The following is a 27756-nucleotide window of genomic DNA, read 5'->3' as shown; positions in this document are numbered from 1 at the left end:
ATAACAGACTGGCAAGAACCAAAATGTTTGGGAACAATGTTTATACAGATTGAAGGAAATAGGCAATCTCACACATGGTTGGTGATGTGGCATCATGCATGGCATAATTCTTATAGAAATCAATTTGCCAGTTATCTATCAAGAATAAAAATGTATAAATTTTCTGACCTAGTAATTCCAATTTAAAATTTTATCTTCGAGTTAACTCACTCATGTGCAATATGACCTATGTGTAACGTTATTAAATGCAGCATTACGTATAATGGCAAAATATTGTGAAGAATTAAAATGTTTGTCATTAGGGACTATTAAAATATATTATGGTACATCCATATAACGAAAATTTATGCAGTTATGAAAAAAAATCAAGAAACCCTTTAAGTACTGATATGGGACAATCTCAAAAATATGTTAAGTGGAAAAGACAAGTTGAAGAACAGTGTGCACTGCAGAGTATGATATATGAAAAATATCTCCAGAAAGATATCTGAGAAACAGACAACACTACAGGGAGAACTGGGTACTAAAAAAAGGGAAGGAGACTTTTCACTGTACATCATTCTGGTTTTTGAATTTTGAATCAAGTGAATGTTACATGTTCTGGTGAAAAAAAAAATTATCTTAGGAGATAAAATTTTGAAATAAAAACAAACATTCCAGCAGAAATACAAAATTCTTTTAGGTAAAACTCAAATTAGCAAGTGTTACATCTCTTTCATTGGATGGATAAACTTTTCCACAATCCCACTGAGTCTTTCAGGTTCCATCAGTTTATTTACCAATTCCTGCTCAATAGCCATTAGGGCTAGGCCACTAAGCTTCTCTTGTCCCATGGTATGACATAAATATGTTTTAAGACGAGGCAGTATAGAAAATGAGTTTTCGGCACTTGAAGTAACTGGCCAAGACAAAGCAATATATAACAGCTTTGATATGCAAGGAATATTATTGTGAAGACCATGCTGGATAAACAAATAGCCAAGATTGATGAAGTTGATACAATCATAATCCATGACAAAGTTAAGCTTTGCATATTGCCGATAAAATCTAAGTTCTGGGATGATGTCTGCATCAAGTTTATAAAATTCTTGGACATGTTTGGCTGTTGCTTCATTTAACGGTTCATTCCATTTAAATAGTAGTTCTGAAATTTGCTTCATTTTGCAATAATCAAACTCTGAAAAACATAATTTTAAATTATTTAATATAGTGTCCAATCCTTGGTAATAAATATTAATTTTATATTGTTCTTCTGTTGAGATAGGAAAAAAAGTACTATCTGAATTGCCAAGATCTATTGTTTTCTGAATTTTTCTTCTTTTCTGAAAAGAAGGTCTTTCAACTTCAAAACTTTTACTGGTTATTTTTTGACATATTTCCTCTGTTCCATCCCAGATAGTTTTGAAATAGATGTCATTTCTTTCAGATGATAAACATTCCAAAATTGCTTCTATTTTTGAAGACAATGAAAAAATATCTATGGTTTCACTCTGAAGCTCTTTGGAAAGAATTCCTGTAACACTTAACACTCGATAAAGAAATTTCAAACAAAAGATAAATTCAAATTTGGAAACCAATGTTAACAAATCACTCAATTCATCAGCCAAACTTGTATTTGAAGAATGGCTTGCTACAAATTCCAGTGTTTCAATAATCTCTGGAAGACCCTCAATCACTGATAGTAACATACGATCATGGGCTGTCCAACATGATTGTGATGTATGTTTCTTGCATGTTTTGTTTTGACTTAGTTTACAAATATTTTGAAAATGTGCAGACATTTCCCCAGACATATGAATAGTGTTGAACAAAGAGCTGAGAGTATTTAGAGTAATTCGGAGTTCTTTGACTTCTTTACAAAACCTAATTACTGCTAAATCCAAAAAATGGGCATAACAATGTATGTACAAAGCTCTTGGCTCTTCTTTCTTGAATTCTGCTGCAACTTTATTAAATTTTCCCCTCAAATTCATGGTACTATCATAGGCCTGGCCGCATATTTTACTCAAATCAACTCCAATTTGCTGCAGGTAAGTTTTGATAGTTCTATGTAAGTTAGTCCCAGTCATCTCTTCAACATCTATGAAACCCAAGAATCTTTCTTTTATTAAGACAGCCTTTGACATTTTTTGTGGGTATCTTACACAAATGGAAAGCTGTTCTTTAGTGGCACTATCAGGTGTCTCATCACATATTATTGAAAAAGCTGGGGAGACATTGATTTCATTCACAATATCTTGCAGTATTTCAGTCTTTATTATTTCAATAATATCATTTTGAATTTGTGTACTATTATAGAAGTCAACTTGTGAATTCAGAAGTCGGAATACTTCCTCTCCTTTATCTTTTGCTCTGATTTCTAACAGTTCTAAAAAATTGCCTTTATTCACAGTTGAAATCGACTGATCATTTCCCTTTAATGATAAACTCTGCTTCCCAAGAAATAAAATATTTTCAATTATAAGCTTTAGGTACTTTTTATTTCCTTCCATCTGTTTTGAATGAATAGATAAATTATCATTGACAGCTTCATCACAAAACTGGGATTCCCTCCAAAACTGCAGTGACTTCAAATGCATTTCACTTTTTTCATGCTTTCTGAATTTTTCCAGAGTCTTTTTCCAATTAGAAATTCCTTGGGCTGCTAATGATTCTCCTCCACAACTAAAATTTTTTTGGCAGAACAACTGGCATGAGTAACAGAATGTCACATCCTTTTTAATACTGCTTTTCAAATGCTGGAAATTTGAACACCAAGATTTCTTAATACTTCGTGATTTATCTTTAACTTTTAGTACTTTGGATGTAAATTTTGGATGACATAGTCCATCACTTATTTTCACAGATTTCATATTGTATGTAGCATCTTGGTTTGACACTTGATCTTTCTGTACTTCTACACTGGAGCCAACTGCATTCTGACTGGATATTGATGAAGATGGTGAAAGGCTTGGCTGTTCAACATTATTATTAGCAACACCAGTACTTGATTCACTGGGTAAACTCTTAGAAATGTTTGGGAGAAAAAAACAAAAACATTTGTTTGAACAGTTATCAAATGATTAAAATATCAAACATATCTATTCTAATAACACAAGAAAATGAATAGGTACGTTGCAACATGAGCTCCACTAGGGGGAAACATTAACAATTATTTATAATGTAAAGTTGCGATCTAGATTCAACACTAAATGTTCAAAGAATCTTGGGGTGCCTGGGTGGCTCAGTTGGTTAAGTGTCTGACTCTTGGTTTTGGCTCAGGTCATGATCTCATGGTTCGTGAGATGGAGCCCCCTGTTGAGCCCCTCTTCAGCGTAGGGCCTGCTTGGGATTCCCTCTCCCTCACAGTCTGCCCCTCCCCTGCTTGCTTACGCATGCTCTCTCTCTCCCTCAAAATTAAAAAAAAAAAAAATGTTCAAATAATCTTTTGGTATGTAATTGTAATAAAAATAATATTTATTGCTCATAGGACTATAGTATTGAAAAAGGTAATAAAGAACCCAAAGGAAAAACTATGACTAATAATACTTTTGTTTAAATATTCTTAATAATTTCAAGTCAGACCTGAGACTTGGGAAATTGAATATGAATACCAAAAGATGTTTATTGCTCAACTTTTTTGAGTTCTAGGATGAAAACAGGAATGAATGTGCTCATATATATGTATATATATGAATTGTGTGTATATACACACAAATATACTTAACAAAGAAGATACAGCATCAAAAAATATTAGGAACAAAACTTACATCTACAATGACATTTGCTGTTACTGAAGAAACTGTATCTGCTAAAATAAAATAGAGTATCATCAATTCAAGATCTTATACTATAATCTACAAAATAGCATCATAAACCACAATTGCTTATTTCGTATCAGACAACAAAAACAAACTTAGAATAGGGGCGCCTGGATGGCTCAGTTGGTTAAGCGTCTAACTTTGGCTCAGGTAATGATCTCACGGCTCGTGGGTTTGAACCCTGCATTGGGCTCTGTGCTGACAGCTCAGAGCCTGGAGCCTGCTTTGGAATCTGTGTCTCCATCTTTCTCTGTCCCTCCCCTGCTCGTGCTCTCACTCTGTCTCTCTTTCTCTCTCAAAAATAAACAAACATTAAAAAAACTTAAAACAACAACAACAACAAACAAACTTAGAATAGATAGATTCATCAAGGATGGGAAAACAGTGTATATGTCAAATATCTTTATTATCAATTTTACCTTGTGAGACATCAGAGTTCATGATGGGTAGGGAGACATGAGTATCTGCCAGTGACACTATATTGCTTATAATTGGAGTTGTATCTTTCTTTGGAGAAAAGAGCCCTGTTGAAGCATCATGTACCATGGAAACATTTACTGATAAAAATAAGAAGATTTCTCAAAAACCAGGCAGAATCAATCAGAAAGCATTATTTAATAACAAGTTATTTCAACAAACAATGGAAATATCTAATAGCTTAAGGTATTGCTGTATATGAAGTAAGGCTAAGGAATAGGTAGGTTCTTTAGGATAACACATTAATAACCTTAAACTGATAATTTACATTTTTCTATTATTTTGTATATTTTACCTTTGCATACAATTTCTTAGTTCTTTATACACCATTTGCTTGAAATTTCAAGCAAATCTTTACATGAAATTACCCACAAAGAAGAGAAAAGAGATTCCTATAGAATCTCCTAATGGGTATCATTTCTAACACTTCCAAGATTCTTAACCCTCAACATGAATGGAGCTAGACTGGTTTCTAAGCTAACAGTGCAGAGATTTCCATCATAAACTAGTTTACATGATGTACAAGCCCCAAGAGAATCATTCACTGTATTATCTAGGTAAATAGCACCAATGGTTCTATAGGAGGCTCTCTGATGGAATACAAAGTTTGCTCTGGGTTATTTAGTGCTTTTCTACTAGTGAACTTCAAACTATTTCCAACTAGCTCTACTTCCTGTAAAAAATGTAACTAACTACTAGCCTTGCTTTTACAAAGCAGGGTTGAGTACAAAATTCTATATTCTAATACAACGATTTTCATAAATAAATATTAAGTCTCTGGTGGTGAAGTAGATTTTCTTTTACATAAAACTACTGGAAACTTTTTTTTTCAACAAGTTTTGCATTGTTTCGATTTTTAAGTCAAAAACTTAACCTTGAGATAAATCAAGGTTATAAATTAAAGGAAAGCAGTAATATTCTTCAATAGTTTCTAATCCTCTGATAACTGCTAAATAAACATTACCTGTAGAAGATTCCATCTTAGCTTTATTGTAAGCAGAGAAACAATTAATAGAACAGAAAAGGTCTGTCTTCCCCAAGTCATTGGTGGTCTCAATCATTTCATCTGAGGGCTTCAATGATTTGCAAAGAACAGATGTAAGTGTTTTGGCTGGTTTCTGTTTAGAGATTAAAGTAATATTCATATTCCCGGTATATGATATATATTGTTAACAAGCAAAACATATCCACCATTACTGCTATTAGCTGAAATATAATAAGTAATGATGATGAAGCCCTGTTTTACACTTTCCTAAAAGCCAGGAAAAAAAGGCACTATGGATTACAATGACTAAAATGAGGGAAATAGATCAATCCAAAATATAACTATTTGTGTTATGTCTCAGATATACATTAGTTGCAACAGTAATATATATGCAAGCAATGAAGAAGGAGGTCACAGAAAATGTTTCTCAATCCAGGCAATCAAAGCCAACTGGATAAATAAATAAAAGCCTTAAAATTATATCTCTTTCCTCAATTCCACTTTGGATATAAACTCAGGGAAGCCTTTTATTTGTGCTAAGGAGGAGCCAGAAAAGGGTGCTTAATTAAGTTATAACATGCTATGAGAATTACTGTTTTTCTAGGCTAACTTCATGGTAAAAATTGCAAGCACATTATAAGAAGGCAGCACATAAGCAGTAAGATGTATAGAATATAGTGCATTCAGTAAGTGTACAAAGGTAAAGGATATAAACTGAGGTTCACCATCTATTGTTTCTACTGAAAGAGGAATCCTCATTCCTGGACTATGGCAATGGTGAAAAAGAACTGCTTTGGGGGACATAAAGTGCAAAGGAAATTGAAAATATATAGGTTTTCTTCTGTGAAAGAACAGGATATTGGCAAAGGAATAATGAAACAAAAAACAGAGTCTAACTTTGAAAATTCTTTTACCCTTTATTAGTATGACTTTTTATACTGAGACACCCCTAACAATTCATCAATATTTAACATCAAGTAATAGTACTATGTATCATCTGTAGTTAGTTAATTATTCATATGGGAAAAGTAATAATTAATTTACTCTATTAAGAAGATATGGGGGGAAAACAATGTGGTCCAAGTATATTTATATCAAACAATCCACTTAAAAAAAAGTCACCCCATTTTTAGATTCATAGATTTAAACAATTTTCTAAATCTTTTTTTTTAATTTACATCCAAGTTAGTTAGCATATAGTGCAATAATGATTTCATGAGTAGACTCCAGTGATTCACCCCATATGTGTAACACCTAGCACTCATTCCAGCAAGTGTCTTCTTTAATGCCCCCTTACCCATTAAGCCCATCCCCCCACCCACAAACCCCCCAGCAACCCTCAGTTTGTTCGCTGTATTTAAGAGTCTCTTATGTTTTGTCCCCGTTTTTATATTATTTTTGCTTGTCTAATTCTGGATTACACTTAACTAACAATATGGATTTTCCCCATTATCACTATTAAAATAATATCTTATATGCAGGGTGTAGTGTTAAATGGTGCTTTTTAAACTCCTTTACCCAAATCAGCCCTACCCCATCACATAGGCTGAGTAACTAGGTACTCAAAACAGGCTCTTAAAAACAGGACAAAGCCTATTTATTGAGTGTGACTGATAAAGAATGAAAAGATGGAATGGCATTTCTTGCCTTCAGAAGGCTCCCATGCCTTCCATTCTCCCATTTCTGGTCCAAAGACAAGATACTCTCATGGTGTGGACATTCTGCCATAGATAAAAGGTGGCTCATAAATGACCTATTTGAATTGTTCAGACTTGCTTAGAATCCCATCTTCAATTGCTTATTTTTAAGGAAGAATTTACAGAGATAGGGAGTTGGGTCTCAAAGCATCATCTGAACAAGCAAGACAACAGTCGACCTCATGACAGGGGCTCAAACCACTAATTGTGTTAATCTCATTTAGTCCACCAAAGTAGAACCAGCTTCTCTGCTCTCAGAACCAACCACCAAAGGCTCTCCCACCAGAAATAGAAGATTATTTCTAACAGATTCAGATAAGCCTGTGACATTCTTGATTCATTTTAACCTTGCTTAGGGTTTAGGAAAACAGAATTAAAAACACCTTTGTGGTTGAGTCTTACTGACCAGTAGGCTATTGTTATTTCTGCTATCTCTAATCTCAGTTTATAAACAAGCCTCTATCTGCGTGGCTTTTTTTCAAGGCAGATGATCATCCTGAGATATTTTAGGAAAATCTCCATACAGCATTTATCATGAATTGCTATGTAAGAGGAACTGTCAGAAGTCTTTCATTTCATCTCCTTCAATGTGTTGCCAACTGAAACTATTCCCAATGGTACTAAAATCTAATCCCCACATTTTCCTGAAGTGGAACCACTCACAAGCAAACTAATGGAAGGAACTCAATCTTGGATTTTTCATTGAGTCCCATGCAAATTCCAGTGGAGTGGTCCTTCTGCAACAGGTCTTTATTTTTACCTGCTTATATGCTGTCATACCCTTTGAACTAATAAAGTAATGGGACTGGCCTTTCATTGGAAGTATATGCAACAGACTAGACAGTGTGATCGTAAGCCCTACAAGTTCTCACAACAGATCACAGGAGGCTGTTCAAGTGAGAGTGAAGAACAGGCATTACTACAAAGACAGTGTTTCACATTCTGATATTTTACTTCATACTGAATCTAGGATTTAAAAGAATTCACTAAAAATGCTAATATTTAAGCAAAATAATCAGAATCCCTAAAGTTTAAAAAAAAATTGCAACTTACAACAGTAGTCTTCTGACACATGCTGCACTTGGTTAAAATGTTATTAGTACATATGGCAACAAATGCTTTTCTTTTTTCTTCATATGATGAGAGACAAGACTGGCTGCAAAAATTTTTGCTAGAGTCATCCAGCTGGACACTGATCACATCCTTTAGATTTAAAATGTCTCTGAAAATAAAAACAAGGGCACTATTAAACACTTTTATAAGTTAAAGCACACTCTCAAGTAACCTTCTCCCGTTTCACCTACTTGAGGAGTGTGCAGCAGCAGCAATAGCCTTGAAATAAGAAAACCTTTGGTATTTAGTTCTAGGACTTACATTCAGTAGTGATGGATAAGTCATTTATACTCTCAAATGTTAATTCCCTCATCTATAAAGTAGGGACTATACATTTTTTTTGTAGTATTTTTTTTTTTGAGAGAGAGAGAGCATGAGCTGCAGAGGGGCAGAGAGAGAGGGAGAGACAGAATCTGAAGCAGGCTCCAGGCTCTGAGCTGTCAGCGCAGAGCTGGAAGCGGGGCTTGAACTCACGAACCATGAGATCATGACCTGAGCCCAAGTTAGATGCTTAACTGAGCCACCCAAGTGCCCCTAAAGTAGGGACTACAAAGCACATCTGAGAGCGTAGTTTTGAGGACTACCTAGTCTGTATTAGTTAGTGCTAGTCATAACAAAATGATGATGAGAAATCACATATTCATTCCTCACCAAATTTGGAATCTACAAAATATATCAAAGTACAGTCTACAAAATTCCAGAGATCCTCCAGAGACTTTCAAGGGGTTCACAAATCAAAACTATTTTCATATTAAAATGTTATTTGTCTTTCTCGTTGTGTTAACATTTCAAGTGATGGTGTAAAATCAACAATGGGCCACTGCAATTCCACTCCTAGATATGCACCCTAAAGAAGTGAAGGAGTACTCAAAAAAGGATAGACACATGCATGTTTCTAACAGCACTATTTCAAATAGGTAAAAGATGGTGCCAAGCTGGCTCCATCAGTAGAGCATGTGATCTCTGGATTGTGGGTTCAAGCCCCACGTTGGGCCTGGAGTTTATGTAAAAAGAAAAAAAAAAAAAAAAAAAAAGCTAAAAGATGGAAACAGCCCAAATGTTCACCAATGAATGAATGAACAAACTGTGATATATCCATACAGTGGAATATTATTCAGCTGTAAAAAAAGAACGAAGTACTGATATACATGCTATAACATGGATAAACCTTGAAAACCTTATGCTAAAAGCCAGACACAAAGCGTCATATGTTGTATGATTCCATTAATATGAAATATCCAGAAAAGATAAATCCCCAGCAAGAAGACAGACTGGTAGAGACAGAACATTTTACTTTGGAGAACAGAAATATTTTGGAATTAGACACCCTGAGTATACGAAACATTACTGCAATGGCTTTTTGTTATGTGAATTTCACCTTAATAAGCTGGGAGGGAAAAAAAATGCTGGATAAAAACGTTTGCCAGAGCCTTAGGCAAATTAAGGCACTTGCACCAAAATGTCCTAGTATTTGTTATTCACTGCCATACATTCACTGTAAAAATCAATTTACTTTATTAAACTTCACCCTTGACAACCTCTTTTCAGTATTCTGTGATGAAATGGGACACAGACATAAAGATCTTCCCCTGCACACTAAAGTATGATGGCCGCCTCAAAGAATATCTCATGTGGGAATGTTAACAGTTACAACCTAAGGTAGCTACTTTTTTTGTGGAACATATTTTCACTTGAAAGAACAAACTATTATCCAGAAGTGAGTATCTGGTAAATATTTTCTCAAAAATGAATAAAGTAAGACTGTAACTTCAAGATAAACTGGCAGTATTCATTGCCAATGATAAAATTTGAGCTTTCATTGAAAATTAGAATTTTCAGAGGTGCCTGGATGGCTCAGGTAAGCGTCCGACTTCAGCTCAGGTCATGATCTCATGGTTTGTGAGTTTGAGCCGTGTCGGGCTCTGTGCTGACAACTTGGAGCCTGGAGCCTGCTTCAGATTCTGTGTCTCCCTCTCTCCCTGCCTTTCCCCCTTTCACGCTCTCTCAAGATAAATTAAAAAAAAAAAAAAAAATTGAAAAAAAGAAAAATTAGAATTTTGGGGGTGCCTGGGTGGTACGGTTAAGCCATTGACTAAGCAAGTCAGTTAAGCATCGGACTCTTGGTTTCAGCTCAGGTCATGATCTCAACAGTTTCGTGAGTTTGAGCCCCATATCAGACTGTATGGTGACAGTGTGGAGCCTGCTTGGGAGTCTCTCTGCCCCTCCCCCACTCGTGCTGTCTCGCTCTCAAAATAAATAAATAAGCTGAAAAGAAAAAAAAAAGAAAATTAGAATTTTGGAAAATCTGCCACCTCCAATTTGATTGCTTCCCAATAGTTAAACTTTCCTGATGAGATTAGTAGTGATGATGAGGACTATTTTTGGGGGTGGTGATTTTTTTTTTTTTTTTTTTAGCAAATGTGATTTTTGAAATATTGCATAAAGAAATATGTTAACATTTAGAAGATCTGCATAACTCAGTGAACCATTATTTTCCAAATTATTATACCAGGTAACAAAAATCATTCATTTATGGGTAAAAAAAACATTCAAAGTACAGACAGACCAGTGATTGTAACCTAAAAAGACCAATGAATTTTAACCAAACAGTACAAAAAAATTTTGATATGGTTTCAGATTCTACATTCCAAATGACCTTTAACAATTCTTGGGTGGAGTGTCACAGAAGAGCACCACAAAATCTAAAAGGCTATTAAAACACTCTTCCCTTTTCCAATTACATATTTGTAGGATCAGTTTTTTTTCACACTTCAGCTAAAACATTTTCCAATGAACTGAATACAAAGGCAGATATGAAAACTCAGCCAGACATTAAAGTGGCTTGCAAAATAAAATCATGCTTACTAAATTTTTCTTAACATTTCTTCTCATCAAATTAAAGAACATATATGGCTAGTTTTCATTAAAAAATATTATTTATGTAGGGGCATCTGGGGGGCTCAGTCAATTGGGTGTCTGATTGTTGATTTTGGCTCAGGTCATGATCCCAGGGTTGTGGGACTGAGCCCGTCAGGCTCTATGCTCAGCATGGACCCTGCTTGAGATTCTCTCTGCCCCTCTCTCTCTAAAATGAATTTTAAAAAATATTATTTATGTCAACATGCACTGAGTTATTATTTTTAAATGACTGTTTTTAAATAATGAGCTTAAAAATTTCTCCATTTTAATTTCTAACACAGTATATATTAGTAGATATAACCTATGAACTAAAGCTCTCTGTCTCTTCAATAATTTTTAAGAGTGTAAAGGGGTCCAGGGACCAGAATGTTTGAGGACTGCCAAGATATCTAGCTACTTAGAACCTTCAGAATATCAATCATTCAGTGTAATAATTATCCAGATGAAATACTCCTGAAATCAGCACTATTTTAACACTTCAACATTTACAAATTTTTAGTGTATTATGATCTTTCTGCCTCTTAAACAAATGGTACCAAAAATAACAGGTTCATTTCATGATCCCCAATCAGTCATTTTACTGGTTTAAGATACAGTTCTTTTTTTTTTTTTTTTTTTTAATTTTTTTTTTTTCAACGTTTATTTATTTTTGGGACAGAGAGAGACAGAGCATGAATGGGGGAGGTGCAGAGAGAGAGGGAGACACAGAATCGGAAACAGGCTCCAGGCTCCGAGCCATCAGCCCAGAGCCCGACACGGGGCTCAAACTCACGGACCGCGAGATCGTGACCTGGCTGAAGTCGGACGCTTAACCGACTGCGCCACCCAGGCGCCCCTAAGATACAGTTCTAAATGCAGTATCTGAGTTGTGCTATCCTTGTATTTCATTTGACAAAAATTTTTCTAGGTTTCACTGTGTGCCAGCTAGTGTTTAGGCATTGGGAATATAAACAGGAGTATGATCTGGTTCCTAATCTCAAGAGGTTCACAGTCTAACTGGGGCAATATCAATTTTTTAAAACATTAATGCTATGATTAATATTGTGGGAATTATGAACACTACTGAAACACAGACCATGGAACAACTACTCCGAGTGGTTGGGAGTTAGGAAGAGAGGACGGAATGGTGTGCGAATAGACAAAAGGTAAAGATATTGGAGGCAGACCTTTAAGACAGAAATTAGCCAGATAGAAAGGGAGGCAGAAGAAACTGCATCAGCAGAAGCATGAAGTCTGAAAACGCTTACTGGTTTTTACTGCTACCAGTATACTAGATTGTTGGTTTCTAATCTACTAAGGCCTTATACATAAAAAATAAAAAAATGAATTTTCTTAAAAGTTCCTACAATTAGCTTAAACTAACTCTTAAGCATCGGACTGAACAACTTTCCTATATATATAAGTGTTACAGCATTAGTGCACAGGGATATTCTGAACTCTGTTGGTTGCTTTCAGGATCTCTGGTTGGTTCCACCTGGGATACTAAGGTGCAGAAACAACAGTTCTTCAAAAGAAGTCTTCTCTAACATAATTTAAAATGTCATTTTCAAAGCTAACTTTCATTTGGTTCATAAAACAGAATAAAGATTGCAATAACTCAAAACAGATTTTAAATCACTGCTATAAAAGAAACTTCAACAAGGACTGATAATTAGCTAAAACTTGAGAACTACATATTAATGCAAGATGCTAATAAATGTGAAGGAAAAAAATTTCAAAACAAGCACAGGTTACTCTGAAAAATGGATGGACTCTCCTAGCCTAAGCACTACCACCTTTCCACCAACGTATACAATAGTATTTTGCATCAAAAAAAATTCTTTATTCCGGAGAAAGTAAAACTTGTTTCTTGTTTTTGCTCATACTGGATTTCTTTGCCTTAGAGATATCTTTCCTGTTTCAGCCTTTTCAATCTACCTGGGAGATGTGCTGAAGATGTATAATGGGCCAAAATAGTAACATGATACCTTAACTTCTGAGGGCCTCAGTTTCCTCAAAACCAAAAGAAAATGTTTGGACTGGATGATCTCTAAGGTCCCTTCCAGTTTTATGTTTCTGCAGAGAAAGAAAGCAGACTGAAGAAAAGTGCCTTACAGCCCTTAGCAAAAAAGAAAAAAGACACAGTATTGAAGGGTTGAAAAAGCACAAGAGAAAGGTCAGTTTCAGGGTCTAAGACTTGCAGCAAAGGGTAACCAAAGTGCCAGCCAAACAAGGAGCTGAAGCAACCAATAAAAAGGATTTGTAAGTTTGTTCAGAGAGTAGTAATAGTAATAATTAACATTTACTGAGTTCTTATTACATGCCAGTGTTGTTCTATCACTTAAATCTATTATTTAATGCTCATAATTCTTATGTACATTGAATTAAACAGATGGGAATACTAAGACAGAAGTTCTCAGTGCTTTTCAAACTTTAGCATTATATATGTATCATCTGGGGACAAAAGCATTTCTGATTCAGTGGGTCTGGGTGAGACCTGAGATTCTGTGGTTTTATTTAACAAGTTCCCAGATGATACTAATACAGCTGCTGTAAGTTACAAAATATAACCATAAATGGAGAAAGCAAGATTCAAATTATGGCAATCTGATTCCAAAATAAGACATCTGAAAGGAATTTATTGTATTTACAAGCAAAACTGGTGACCTATGTGTTTTCTTCATTCTGAAACAAAAACATTTAAAATTTAGCAATAGCATTTCATGAGCATTAACAAACCAGAATATTATGATAGGAGTCTCAAAGCACACTGATCTACATATCAGGGTAGAGTTCAAAGTTCTGGACATTTTCCACTAATTCATTATGAAATTAGTACTACTTCCTTTCTCTGCATCTAAATTGCCTTACATATGTAAAAATTAAAAAAAAAAAAAGTTAGCAATAAAGAGCCCAACAGTAGCTCACAGAAATCTTGAAAAGATATCTATCCATTTATGTTTACCTGTGACCATTCGATTTTGCACAAGAATCAAATAACTTCATTACAAGAGAAACATTATATAATTTTATACCTTGGAAGATCCAAATAAACTGTTATATGATTAATGTGTTAGTGCATCCTATACAGTTAAATGATAAAATAGAATGGGCATATAATAATCCCACTTATAGAGAATTTCAACTAGAAAGAAAAGTAAATTTCAGAAGTCACACTATTTGAAGTTGAAGAGAACTAGAACTCCCTATGTTTTAATTTGTGCAAATCTCTCAATAAAAAAACTATTTCTGAAGAATCTAATAAAGGAAGTGAAAGCAGAAGCAGCTTCTTTTCACTAAATCAAGGTGATACTACTTCAGAAAAATTGAAAATGTAGGTAATTACAACCAAGACTGATCAAGCCCTATGTAGGGGAAATAAAAGTGGGCATAATTTAGAATTATATACTTTGAGCAGTTTGAACAAGTTTTCTTGGGAAGAGCTGGTGAACTGGCAGATGAAATGTATTCGGTGATGCAAAACGTGGAGCAGAATAGCTGAGTAGACCCCTTCCTCTGATAAGCAGTTTGCCCCTTCTGAAGAATTTTTTTACAACCAGAACAGGAAACCTGAATAGCTGTGGTTGAAACTGAAGGAAGCATTTTATTCATGCCAGATGATGTCAGAGAAAGCTGAATGCTTGTAGTCAACTGTGGAGCTATAAACACAAAACAGGAAGGAAGAAAATTAGTATTTACATAAAATTAAGTATGCATTCTTTCATTTTCATTTAGAGGTTACTTCTCCTGGACGTGAAACCCAAAACAAACAATGCACACTATTCAAACATATTCTAAAAAAGCAGAATAAATTGGCTATTACATTTAGAATAAAGTGATTCTATTACCACTGTCTGAAAATGTAGTGTTTATTTTCAGTTCATTCTCCTGAGTTTTGGGCTGCTGGGCTTGACAATACTCCTAAAAAAAGAGATGAAAATAATGAATACACTGTGTATAAAACCAGCAGTTATTCAATAGAAAATGATAAATTATGTTTAAGTCTGTTCAGTGAATTGTATAATTAAATACTGAACCATAGTACATAGGTGAACACTCTCCTTTTGGTGACCTTTCACTGACAACACCAATAAATCACATTATGTGTAATCATAATTAGATGTGACTTCAATAGTTTTTGTTCACACAGCCCTTCAGGAGCTACTACAAATAGAGGAGACACACTCAATAATGACATCTATTTTCCATCCTTGTTCCAGTCATTAATAGCTAACTGTCTTCATAAAGACCATCAACACAAAAGTTGTTGGACTGGCCTAAATGAGTCTTACAGAGGAGGATGTTTCAGAGCAGCAGACAAGCTATCTAAATGTGATTTACGTGTTTGAATGTTCATAGACTGAAGAAGCAACAGATACCTCCTAGATGGACAACATTCCCCAGTGACACCAAGTCAATGAGAGTCATATCCTTACTTGATACTGACTTACTTTAGGCTATTTCTAAACTGAATATTAGAAATAAATTAAAACTGGGGGCGCCTGGGTGGTTCAGTCGGTTGAGCGTCCGACTTCAGCTCAGGTCATGATCTCACGGTTCGTAAGTTCAAGCCCTGCATCGGGCTCTGTGCTGATGGCTCAGAGCCTGGAGCCTGCTTTGGATTCTGTGTCTCCCTCCCTCTCTGCCCCTCCCCCAATTGTGCTCTGTCTCTGTCTCTCAAAAATAAACAAATGTAAAAAAAAAAAGTTTTAATAAAAAAAAAGAAAGAAATTAAAACTGAATTTACTTTTTATTTCATTAGAAATTTCAGCTGGTTCATATATAAACATTCTAAGGAAAATTTGGCCCTACTACAGAATACTCACAGCTTGAATCAGTTTGTCACTTATAGGTATTTTAGGATATATCTAAAAAAGTTTAAGAATAAACATGAAACTAATTTGGGTAAGGTAATTACAAAAAAAATACAAAATTCTAAGGATTAAAAATGTACTAATTCTACTACTTCAATTGAGTCAGTAGCATAAAAACATACAATTAGTTACTCGTATGGTTTCTAGTTAATAAAAATGAAAAGAAAAATGTGTTACCCTTAGCTAGGCCCAGAATATCCTAGGCAATCCTTGTATCAATCCAAAAACCCAATTCCAAACATCTATTCTTCTCTCAAATCATATTCTTGCATATAGTTGTGATGGCACTTGACACAATATACTTTATATGATTTGACCAACTACTTTAGGGAAGATAAAGATTTAAGATTCTCTTTTCTTTTTTAAGTTTATTTACTTTGAGAGAGAGAGAACACATACATGTATGTATGAGAGTGAGGAGAGGAGCAGAGAACAAGGGTGAGAGAGAATCCCAACATGTGGGGCTCAAACTCACAGTGAGATCATAACCTGAGCCAAAATCAAGAGTTGGAAGCTTAACTGGCTGAGTCACCCAGGTGCCCCAAGATTTAAGATTTTAAACCCATAGGGGTGCCTGGGTGGCTCAGTCGGTTGAGCGTCTGACTTTAGCTCAGGTCATGATCTCACAGCTCATGAGTTTGAGCCCCATGTCGGACTCTGTACTGAGCTCAAAGCCTGGAGCTTGCTTTGGATTCTGTGTCTCCCTCTCTCTCTACCCGTAACCCACTTGCATTCTGTCTCTGTCTCTCTCAAAAATAAACATTAAAAAAAAAAAATTATAAAGAAGATATTTTTAAAAAAACAAAAAAAGAAAGAAAAAAAAAGATTTTAAACCCATAAACCAACATCTGCATAACTGGAATGTACACTTAAACGCTGTTCTAGAAAAAAGAAAATAAAGTAGAATACTTACCTGTGCATTGTCAGGTTCTGTCTTAATTTCATCCAGCTGCCCCAGTTGTGGTGCCACTGCTTTGTCACATTCGCTATCTATCGGTGATTCTTTCATCTTAGTATCTGATGCAAAGGAATCCACTAGTTCCAAACTAATGAATTTCTTCTTGGGGAATAGTATCCAGGTTCCTAAAATAAAATATGAATTAATGGAGAGCCTGATTTTAAATTAGTCCTTTTAAATATGGTAGGTTTCTGGAAACACAAAAGGTCTTTAGACAGCTTGGACTCAAGGTTCCTTCACAGTACCAACACTGGCTTTCTTCCCTTCATTCATTCACTATTCCCCAATATAGCTTTGCTGTATAATTCTCTGGTGGACATATCTATGCTTTCTTCTGGGACTAGTCTTCTCCACTTCTATTCCCCCAGGCCTGACTATAGCAATAAACCACCAAACTCACAAGTTTACTTTTAACTTATTAAATAGTCTTAGGAGGGGCGCCTGGGTGGCTCAATCGTTTAAGCGAATGACTTCAGCTCAGGTCATGATCTCACAGTCCGTGAGTTTGAGCCCCGTGTCAGGCTCTGTGCTGACTGCTCAGAGCCTGGAGCCTGTTTTGGATTCTGTATCTCCCTCTCTCTCTGACCCTCCCCCATTCATGCTCTGTCTCTATCTGTCTCAAAAATAAATAAACGTTAAAAAAATTAAAATAAATAAATAGTCTTAGGAAATGTAAAGTCTTCTATCCAAGGTTAATCCAAATACCTGTACTCACTACCTCTCCCCCAACACTGCCTTCCTATAGAGCCAGTTATTATCTGTATCTTCAACTCTACTTCCCCTCCTTATTGGTTCTTCACATATAAACATTCAAATACATTCAAGGATCCAACTTTTAAATTTTTTTTAATGTTTATTTTTGAGAGTGAGAGACATAGAGCGTGAGCACAGGAGGGGCAGAGACAGAGGGAGACAAAGAATCCGAAGCAGGTTCCAGGCTCTGAGCTGTCAGTATAGAAGGATCCAACTTTTAAAGCTATTGCCCTCTCTCTGACTACTCCCTTCATTCATCCTTGAAATTCTCCCTTTCCTTGAATCCTATGACTCCAAGACCTATTTCTCCTCTCTCTTTGCTGGTCTTCTTCTCTTTAAGTTTATTTATTTTGAGAGAGAGACAGAGAGCATGAGTGTGGGGAGGGGCAGAGACAGATGGGAGGGTGAGAATCCCAAGCAAGTTCTACAAGGTCAGCAAAGAGCCTGCTGCAGGGCTTGATCTCATAACCCATGAGATCATGACCTGACTCAAGATCAAGAGTCAGATGCTTAACCGCTGAGCCACTCAGGTGCCCCACCTTCTAAATATGTTTTGAATCTATTTTTCCATTACATTTCATGCCTGCCTTCCTCCACCCCCATGAATGGATTTCTTTTTGGTAACTAGATAAGATAGCTAAAATCCAAAATCACAATATAAAAGATTGTTGCGCATTCAGGCTTAAAAAATAATTCCAGGGGCATCTGGGTGACTCAGTCGGTTAAGTGTCGGACTCTTCATTTCAGCTCAGGTTGCGATCTCACAGTTTGTGAGTTCAAGCCTCACATTGGGTTCCAAGCTGACAATGCGGAGTCTGCTTGGGATTCTTTCTCTCCCCCTCTCTCTAGCCCTCCCTGGCTCAAGCCTGCACTGTCTCTCAAAATAAACTTGAAAAAAAAATCCATTTTACAGCTTTTGAAGAACTAAAAGTGCCTTTTAAAAAATGTTTATTTATTTTGAAAGAGAGAGAGAGAGCATGAGCAGGAGAGGGACAGAGAGAGAGGAAGAGAGAGAATCCCAAGCAGGCTCCATGCTGTCAGCACAGAGCACGACACAGGGCTTAACCTGAAAACCATGAGATCATGACCTGATCTGAAATTGAGTCAGACGCTTAGCTGACTGAGCCACCCAGGTGCCCCCACAAGTGCCTTTTGATTGCTCAGTCCCAAGGCTCCTTTTTCAAGGACAGACTGGTTCCTTGTATCTTCTTTTCTCTCATCTGAGATCTTTTCCCCACTTTTCTGGTAGCTTTTACTAAAATCCCTTATCACAAAGCAAAGAATTAAATGAATCCTTCAGGCCTGTGAAGTAAAATAAAAGCTCTTATTGGCCTCTGCCCAGCCCATACCAGCAAAGTAAAACTCACTGGAAATTAACTATTAGACTATCATTCACCTGAAAGAAAATAGGTAAGTTTAAAAATAAATTAAAAACAAAGCACCTATTGGGGCACCTGGGTGGTTCAGTCAGTTAAGCATCTGACTTCAGTTCAGGTCATGATCTCGTGGTTGGTGAGTTCGGGCCCCACATCCAGCTCTATGCTGGATAGCTCAGAACCTGGAGCGTGTTTCAGATTCTGTGTCTCCCTCCCTCTCTCTCTGCCCCTCTCCCACTCGCACTCTGTTTCTCTCTCTCTCTCTCTCAAAAATAAGTAAAACATGGGAATGCAAGCTGGTATAGCCACTCTGGAAAACAGTATGGAGGTTCCTCAAAAAACTAAAAATAGAACTACCCTATTACCCAGCAATTGCACTACTAGGCATTTATCCACGGGATACCGGTGTGCTGTTTCTGAGGGACACATGCACCCCAATGTTTATAGCAGCACTATCGACAATAGCCAAAGTATGGAAAGAGCCCAAATGTCCATCAATGGATGAATGGATAAAGAAGATGTGGTATATACATGCAATGGAGTATTACTCGGCAATCAAAAAGAATGAAACCTTGCCATTTGCAACTATGTGGATGGAACTGGAGGGTATTATGCTAAGTGAAATTTAGTCAGTCAGAGAAAGACAAATATGATATGACTTCACTCGTATGAGACTTTAAGAGACAAAACAGATGAACATAAGGGAAGGGAAACAAAAATATATAAAAACAGGGAGGGGGACAAAATATAAGAGACTCATAAATATGGAGAACAAACAGAGGGTTACTGCAGGGGGTGTGGGAGGGGGGGATGGGCTAAATGGGTCAGGGGCATTAAGGAATCTACTCCTGAAATCATTGTTGCACTATATGCTAACTAATTTGGCTGTAAATTTAATAAATAAATAAAAATAAAAATAAAAAATAAAACATTAAAAACAAAAACAAAGCACCTATGAGCTTTTGCATCTTGGAATCCATTCCAATGTGTCAGTCATCACACAAATATGAAAATAATGGAAAGCACCCTGAAAGTGTAATTAATTAATCTATAACATGTTTCTGAAGCAGGGGAAAACAGTATAGAACTGTTGGAAAAACAAAAAGAGCAAAAAACATGTATGAATAATAAATCCAGTGCTTCCTTTTCCAACAAGATGCACATTAATGTAAAATAAATCCTAGAAACCTTTTTTTTTTTTTTTAAGATTTTATTTTTGGGGTGCCTGGATGGCTCAATCAGAGCATGTGACTCTTCATCTCGGGGTTGTGAGTTTGAGCCCATGTTAAGTGTACAGATTACTAAAATAAATAAATTGAAAAATTTTTTTAATTAAAGACTTTTTTTAAAGTTTTATTTATTTATTTTGAGAGAGAGAGAGAGCACGCGAGCACATGCACAAGCAGTGGAGGGCAGATAAGAGAGAGACTCCCAAGCAGGCTCCATACTCAGCACAGAGCCCAGTTTGTGGGGCATGAATCCAAGAACCATGAGATCATGACCTGAGCTGAACCCAAGAGACAGATGCTCAACTGATGGAGCTACTCAGGTGCCCCCCCCAAATCTTTTATTTTTAAGTAATCTCTACACCCAACGTGGGCCTTAAACTCATGACCCTTAAATCAAGTCACATGTTCCTCCAACTGAGCCAGTCAAGCATTGAAACCTTTTTTTTTTTTTTTTTTAATGTTTATTTATTTTCGGGAGACAGAGTACAAGCAGGGGAGGGGCAGAGAGAGAGGGAGACACAGAATCTGAAAACAGGCTCCAAGCTGTCAGCACAGAGCCCGACGCAGGGCTCGAACCCACGAAGTGCAGGATCATGACCTGGGCTGAAGTTGGGTGCTTAACTGACTGAGCCACCCAGGTGCCCTGAAACCTCTTTTTAATATAGTCTCTCACCTGCCCCAACTGGGGCTAAACTGCATAAGTTGAAGAGCATTAATTGTACTAGGATCAATGTGGCACATATTCCTGATGGTTAATACTACTTGGTAATAACCAATTAAAACATTTTAATTTAAACCAAGGAGGAATACAACATGAAGCAAAAAACAAAATTCACATTAATTTTTAAAGTAAAACAGGAGACTGCAAAGAAATTACAAGCTATTAGGAGTTATTTCTAGACATACAAACAGACCTCCACAGAGAATGTATGCACTTTCCTCCTGGAAAATTGGTACAATACGTCTTATATAAGCTTGATGCTCCAAATTGCTTACCCTTAATCTTTTAATTCTTCCCCACTATATTGTGCTCATACTGTTCTCCTACCTGTGAAGTCATTTTTGCCTATTCAAATCCTACTCAGCTTCTAAACCAACTCAGCTCCAAGTTTTATCAGATTGGTAAGAATTAAAAATAAAGCTGATAGGGGTGCCTGGGTGGCTCAGTCGGTTGAGCATTTGACTTCAGCTCAGGTCATGATCTCTCAGACAGCTAAAGCCTGCTTTGGATTCGTATATCTCTCTTTCTCTCTCTCTCTCTGCCCCTCCCCTGCTTACGCTCTGTCTCTCTCAGTCTCTTAAAAATAAATGAATATTAAAAACATAAATAAATAAAAAGCTGATAAATCTAGGGGTGCCTGGCTGGCTCAGTCAGCAAAGCATGTGACTCTTTCGATCTCCAGAGTCCTGAGTTCAAGCTCCAGGTTGAGTGTGTAGAAATTGCTTATTTAAAAAAAAAAAAAAAATCTAGGCAAAACAGAGTAGTCTTCAGTATGATAAACCCTCCTACTGAAAACAATGATAAAATTAACAGGCTTTGCCCCTGAGGGCACTTTCCAGGGCAGAGGAACAAGCCCAAGCAGAAAACAGGCATACTGAACTAAGGAGCTGGGAGTTCTGGGTCACCAAAGTAGTTGGAACTCTAGAGGCACAAGGGAGAGGTGAGAACCAAGGAGAAATAACGCCCCCCCCCCAATTTGCATCCAAGTATCCTCCTCCTCCTCCACGTATTAGCTGACTTCCAAACTGCATATATCGATACTCTGTAGATATGAAACAGAAAATAGCAACTGGGAGTCTAAAGAGCTGAAAAGAGATTATAGAAGCTTTGCAGAGCTAAGAACAAAGTTGAAATTTAAGCCCAGCAAAGGTAGAGGGGACTTGGTAAAGATCTGGACTTGCAGTTGAGACTCCAGGGGAGCATCATGTGCTAGGAGTACAGACCACAACCCAGGAGAAAAGACTACTCCCTAGAAGAAAGCAAACCAAAAATAAATAAGCCCTAACAAGGCCTAATACTAGCCTCAACAGGATTAATGTAATCTGTAAGAACTGTCTGCCTGCCTACAGGAAACAGCACTCTCTGGAGTTAGTGCAGTTAAATTTTTTCATCCACAGTGTTCACAGTACAGTAAAAATGTATGGGTACACCCCAACCAAAAACTCCCAAATAAGACTGACTGAAAATCAATTAAAAGAAAAAAGACAATAAAACTGACCTACAGGAGGCTAATATTGGTATTATCAGGCTAGGTCTTTGGCACATTTGAGAAAACAGAGAAAAAGAGAAGTTTAGCAGAGTCCTGGAATTAAAAAAAAAAAAAAAAGAGTTAATGGAAATTTGAGAATTGGAAAATAGGGAAATTAAGAATTTAATAAATTTTATATCAATAGTAGAAAGTAGTTCAGACTAATGCATAAAAGGGTAAAACTACAAAAAAAGTAAGTAACATGTGGAGTATGACAATATATCTATTTACAGATGTAAACAGAGTCCCAGAAAAAGAGAAAACAGACAATGCAACAGATATAATATTTGAAGAACTACCGGCTGGACAATTTCCCCCAGATAAAGAAAAATATCAAACCACACAAATTCAAGAAGCTCTATGAATACACAAATGAGGTAAATACAAAAGGGAAACACAACTATGTATGTTATAGTTACACTTGTCAGAAACAATTTAGTCCAAGATGCCTGGGTGCCTCAGTTGGTTACGCATCTGAGTTTGGCCAGGTCACGATCTCGTGGTTTGATTCCTGAGTTTGAGCCCATATCAGGATCTCTGCTGTCAGCAGGGAGCCTGCTTCCGATCCTGTGTCCCCTTCTCTCTCTGCCCTTCCCTGCTCACACTCCTTTCTCTCTCAGAAATAACAAATAAATTTAATTAAAAAAAATAAACAATGAAGTCCAGAAGCCAATGGAGTATTTTTAAGATGCTGGGGGAAAAATACTATAAAATTCTCTAGTCAGTAAAAATATCCTTCAAAAATAAAGGTGAAATAAAGACATTTTCAAACAAATGAAAATGAGAATTTATCACAAGCAAACCTATACTGTAGAAATGCTAAAGAAAATTCTTTAAGTTAAGTACTCCATGGAAATTTGGTGTAAAGACTGGAAAGGGAGAAGTAAATAAAACTGCTTTTATTTGTAGAGAGCATGATTGTTGTATACATAGAAAACCCTAAGGAATATCCTCTCTCCCTCAAAAACAAAAACAAAACTTGAATAAGTGAACTTAGAAGGATCATAGGATAATACAACATCAATATTTAAAACTTTTGTCTCTCGGGGCGCCTCGGTGGCTCAGTCGGTTTAGCATCCGACTTCAGTTCAGGTCATGATCTCGCAGTTCATGAGTTTGAGCCCCGCGTTGGGCTCTGTGCTGACAGCTCAGAGCCTGGAACCTGCTTCGGATTCTGTGTCTCCCTCTCTATCTGCCGCTCCACAGCTCACATTCTGTGTCTCTCACTCTCAAAAATAAACATTAAAAAGAAAAGCTGGAGGCAGAAGGCTAAATGCTTTTCAAACCAAACTAAAATGTCCTTGCTTAGGCAATGGGGAGCCACTATTTATGAAGTATTTAGGTACTGGAATTAGAGGAACGATTAGGATGTCCCAACACTCTATTATAAATACACTGCTAGCACAGTATGATTACAACAATTTAAGTGTATGCAAGGTAAAAAGCAGAAAAGAGGGAAGAAATCTTCTAGAAGATAAAATTTGAGCTAGGTTTTAAAGGGTCTACAAAGGATGATGAAAAGTATATTCCAGGTATAGAGACGGCATGTGCAAAATGACAAACATGGGAACTGTAAGAAGCGGAGTTATTGTTAAAGATAAAAAGTAAGAGTGCTAGTGCAAGGAAATAACATTTGAGAAGCTGACATGGGTCATATCAGAAAGGTCCCTGAACACCAAAATCCTTGAACTTAACTCTTGTAAATCAGTAGCTTTAGGGGTTCAGCAAACATTTCATTCATATTATTTTAAAAATGTACTTTAAAAATCATGAAATATACTTAATTCTATAATATACCAAATGTTAAGTATTTTAGAGACTTCCAAAGCCTCAATTTTTGCCAGATTAAGTGACCTTAGGAAAATAGTTTTTCCTGCCATCTAGCTGAATACAGCTCAATTCCTTGTAGCTACAGCTCAATTCCTTGTAGCTTTGTCAGTGACGAGTTAAGAGGACAGCTTTTCACCTATCCTTTTTGGATTGTGACCTGTTATATGCTCACTCACAGAAAATCCCAGAAGCAAATTCATTATTCTAGCAAGGGCATCTACTTCCCTAATGCTCTTGCTTCAACCTACAAGTTAAATGGCAAGGGTACCTGGCTGGCTCAGTCGTTAGACCATGTAACTCTTGATCTCGGGGTTGTGAGTTTGAGCCCCACCTTGGGTATGGAGATTACTTAAAAATAAAATCTTTTAAAAAACGGCAAACTGTTGAATCCTGATCCTGTCAAGACTAAAATTAATATAGTTTTGTTATAAATATTTTATTTTTAGTTCTTGTTATAAATTTTAAGGTCTTGTCTTATATATTTGTGATGAGGAATACAAGTTACTGTCAGGGTGTTATTAGTGATCCAACTCTTGCTGAAATTGCATCCTAAGAAAGCTGGAAGTTACTGATTGCACACACTAATCCATGCAAACCAAAATACTCTCAATCCCCGTGCACTAAGGCAAAATACTGAAATAAAATGATAAAGACTGCACCTTCATCTAATCCCGATTTTATATTCCAATTCATCGAGTCAAACTTTTGTAGTAACTATTCAATCTCTTTTAGTTGAGATTCCGTATACACGTCTATTTGCAAAAGAACTTTCATGATGTCTTTTTTTTTTTAAGTTTGAAAAGTCACCACGGCTTAATCGAGAGCCACCGGTACGATCAGATGAATGTTTTAAAAAAAGAGGCCGCGGACAGAGACCAAACGCCGAAAGCGCAGTTACGACGCAGGGGCAGTGGGCGGCGAGAAACGCTGGAAATGCTGGACAAGGATCCCCCGACTCTGAGGACAAGGTTAAAGAAAAGGACAAAAACAACCAGGGGCCTGACCCGAGTTCCCGACTCTCACATGGCGGAAGCCGCACGCAAGGAACCATCTTTAGGACTCCGGCCCGACCCGACGCTTCATCCTCCCTCTGACAGACGAAACTCTCAGCCCCTTTCCGGTAAGGCGCAGGAATAAAGACCGACAACACAGCCACTTAAGGAGGCTTACTAATTCCCCTCAGTGAGGCTCGCCGCAAGACGCTTCTCTAAGGAACTTAACTCTGACGCGAAACCGTCAGGTAGACCCCGCCCCTTTCCCGCCGAGCTGTGCGGCCGAGCATGCGCAGCGCAGCTGACCGGGAATGATCAGTTCCCCTTAGCAACAGAGGGCGGGAAGAGCGTTTACAGTCCCGTGGGATCTGACGTATGAAACCATGCTAGATAGCCACAAATTTGGACACTTAGAGGCTGGGACAGCGTCGGGATGGACTCAGGAATGGCAGTTAGATTTACTGGATTCAAAAGATGGGTCTCTTAGCAATTTCTGTAAATCCCTAATTTCTTCATCCTTGGGTGCCTGTGTCATCTGCACGTGGATTGGAAAGACAAGGTTGGAAAAGTTCAAGGTACAGAGTAAATTACTAGTAAAAGGAATTACCTGCAGCAATAGAGGGGTTTCAGGCTTTTTCCATTTGCGGGTGGTCTTAGTATATTAAGATGATCCCAAATGAGTGTGTAAAAATCATGGTTTATTTTATCTTTAAATATTTAAACCCAAGTTTGTTGACATATAGTGTAGTAATGGTTTCAGGAGTAGAATTTAGAGATTCATTACTTACATATAACACCCAGTGCTCATCCCAACAAGTGCCCTCCTTAGTGTCCATCACCCATTTAGCCCATCCCCGCACTCAAGTACCCTTCACCTCTCCTCAGTTTGTTCTCTATATTTCAGAGTCTCTTATGGTTTGCTTCTCCGTTTTTATATTATTTTCCCTTCCCTTTCTCTATGTTCATCTGTTTTGTTTCTTAAGTTCCACATGAGTGAAATCATATATTTGTTGTTCTCTGACTTATTTTACTTAGCATAAGACATTCTAATTCCATCCACGTTGTTGCAAATGGCAAGATTCCATTCTTTTTGATTGCTGAGTAATATTCCATTGTATATATATTCATGGTATATTTTATTTGAAAGGTTTTTAAATGTTTATTTTTGAGAGAGAGAGAGAAAGAGTGCGAGTGGGGGAGTGGGAGGGGCAGAGAGAAAGGGAGACACAAAATCTGAAGCAGGCTCCAGGCTCTGAGATGTCAGCACAGAGCCTGATGCAGGGCTCAAACTCAAGGACCTTGAGATTATGACCTGATCTGAAGTTGGATTCTTAATCAACTGAGCCACCTAGGCGCCCCATTCATGGTATATTTTAAATGCTACTTAACAAATTAACATTTTCAACACCTAAAAGAGTATAGTATCGAATAATTGTGCTATTCCTAAAACCATAATAGGATTATAAAAGATATATAGAGTTGAATGATGAATTTATTGCAATCTTGTCTTTGACCATGCTTCCTGAGATATTATCAAAAGTCTATGTCCAGGTCAAAAGGTCTTCCTGACCCCTGCTGCTATGATCCCTAAATGTCCTCTGCAGTTAACCTTAAATTCAGACCCTTTGGTGATTCTGAATACTACATTGGTAACTGAAGTTAGTTTCTCCAAGTTATTCTTATGTTCCTAATATAATACCTAGTAATTATGTATATCATTTTATTATTTGTTCTCTGTTCCCTTTCCTTGCCTTCTTTTGGCTAATTTGAACATTTTCTAGTATTCCATTTTAACTATTTAATTTTTTTTAATGTTTATTTATTTTTGAGACAGAGAGAGACAGAGCATGAACGGGGGAGGGTCAGAGAGAGGGAGACACAGAATCTGAAACAGGCTCCAGGCTCTGAGCTGTCAGCACAGAGCCTGATGCGGGGCTCGAACTCACGGACCGTGAGATCATGGATCATGACCTGAGCCGAAGTCGGCCGCTTAACCGACTGAGCCACCCAGGCGCCCCCCATTTTAACTATTTATGACCATATATCTTTGTATAATTTTTTTTTAGTGGTTGCTCTAGTGACTGCAATAATCATAATTAACTTTTTATAGTCCACTTAGAATTAGTATTTTACCACTTCAAGTAAAATGTAGAAATATTATCCCTAAATGAATCTGTTTATCCTCTCTCTACCCTTTTGTTATAGTCATTTTATGTATTAGAATTCTAAACCCCATCAGCCAGTGTTAATAATTTTTGCTGTCATCCAGAAAATATTTTATTTATTTATTTATTTATTTATTTATTTATTTATTTATTTTTGAGACAGAGAGTGAGAGCAGGGGAGGGGCTTGAGAGGGAGGGGGAGACAGAGAATCAATCCCAAGCAGTCTCTGCGCTGACAGCACAGAGCCTGATGCGGGGCTTGAACTCATGACCTGTGAGGTCATGACCTGAGCCAAAACCAAGAGCAGGACTCTTAACTGACTGAACCACCCAGGCACCCCAACCAACAAATATTTTTAA

General features: G+C 36.9%; 2 protein-coding genes across 6 annotated transcripts in view; one reads left to right on the top strand and one right to left on the bottom strand.

The window, feature by feature from the left end:
* Positions 1–27756, top strand: part of ZMYM6 (zinc finger MYM-type containing 6) — a 122497-nt gene that overhangs the window by 34649 nt on the left and 60092 nt on the right. For 2 of the 5 annotated variants that reach the window (XM_045476637.1, XM_045476635.1), the window contains exon 1: positions 25554–25806. The gene's annotated coding sequence lies outside the window, so the exon portion shown is untranslated. Of the gene's footprint in view, positions 1–25033; positions 25807–27756 lie in introns of those variants that run through there. The other 3 variants (XM_045476639.1, XM_045476645.1, XM_045476643.1) reach the window with 3 other exon arrangements.
* Positions 25–25069, bottom strand: ZMYM1 (zinc finger MYM-type containing 1). The gene is given in 11 exon segments (XM_045476658.1): positions 25–3005; positions 3750–3787; positions 4220–4357; positions 5242–5395; positions 7720–7820; positions 7823–7925; positions 8013–8181; positions 14380–14629; positions 14819–14891; positions 16758–16927; positions 24899–25069. Coding segments are annotated over 11 exon segments (3531 nt in total). The 5' UTR covers positions 24933–25069; the 3' UTR covers positions 25–704.

Source organism: Leopardus geoffroyi, chromosome C1, assembly GCF_018350155.1.
Source record: "Leopardus geoffroyi isolate Oge1 chromosome C1, O.geoffroyi_Oge1_pat1.0, whole genome shotgun sequence".
NCBI classification, from domain to species: Eukaryota; Metazoa; Chordata; class Mammalia; order Carnivora; family Felidae; genus Leopardus; species Leopardus geoffroyi.
This window is presented reverse-complemented; position numbering and strand designations above follow the sequence as displayed.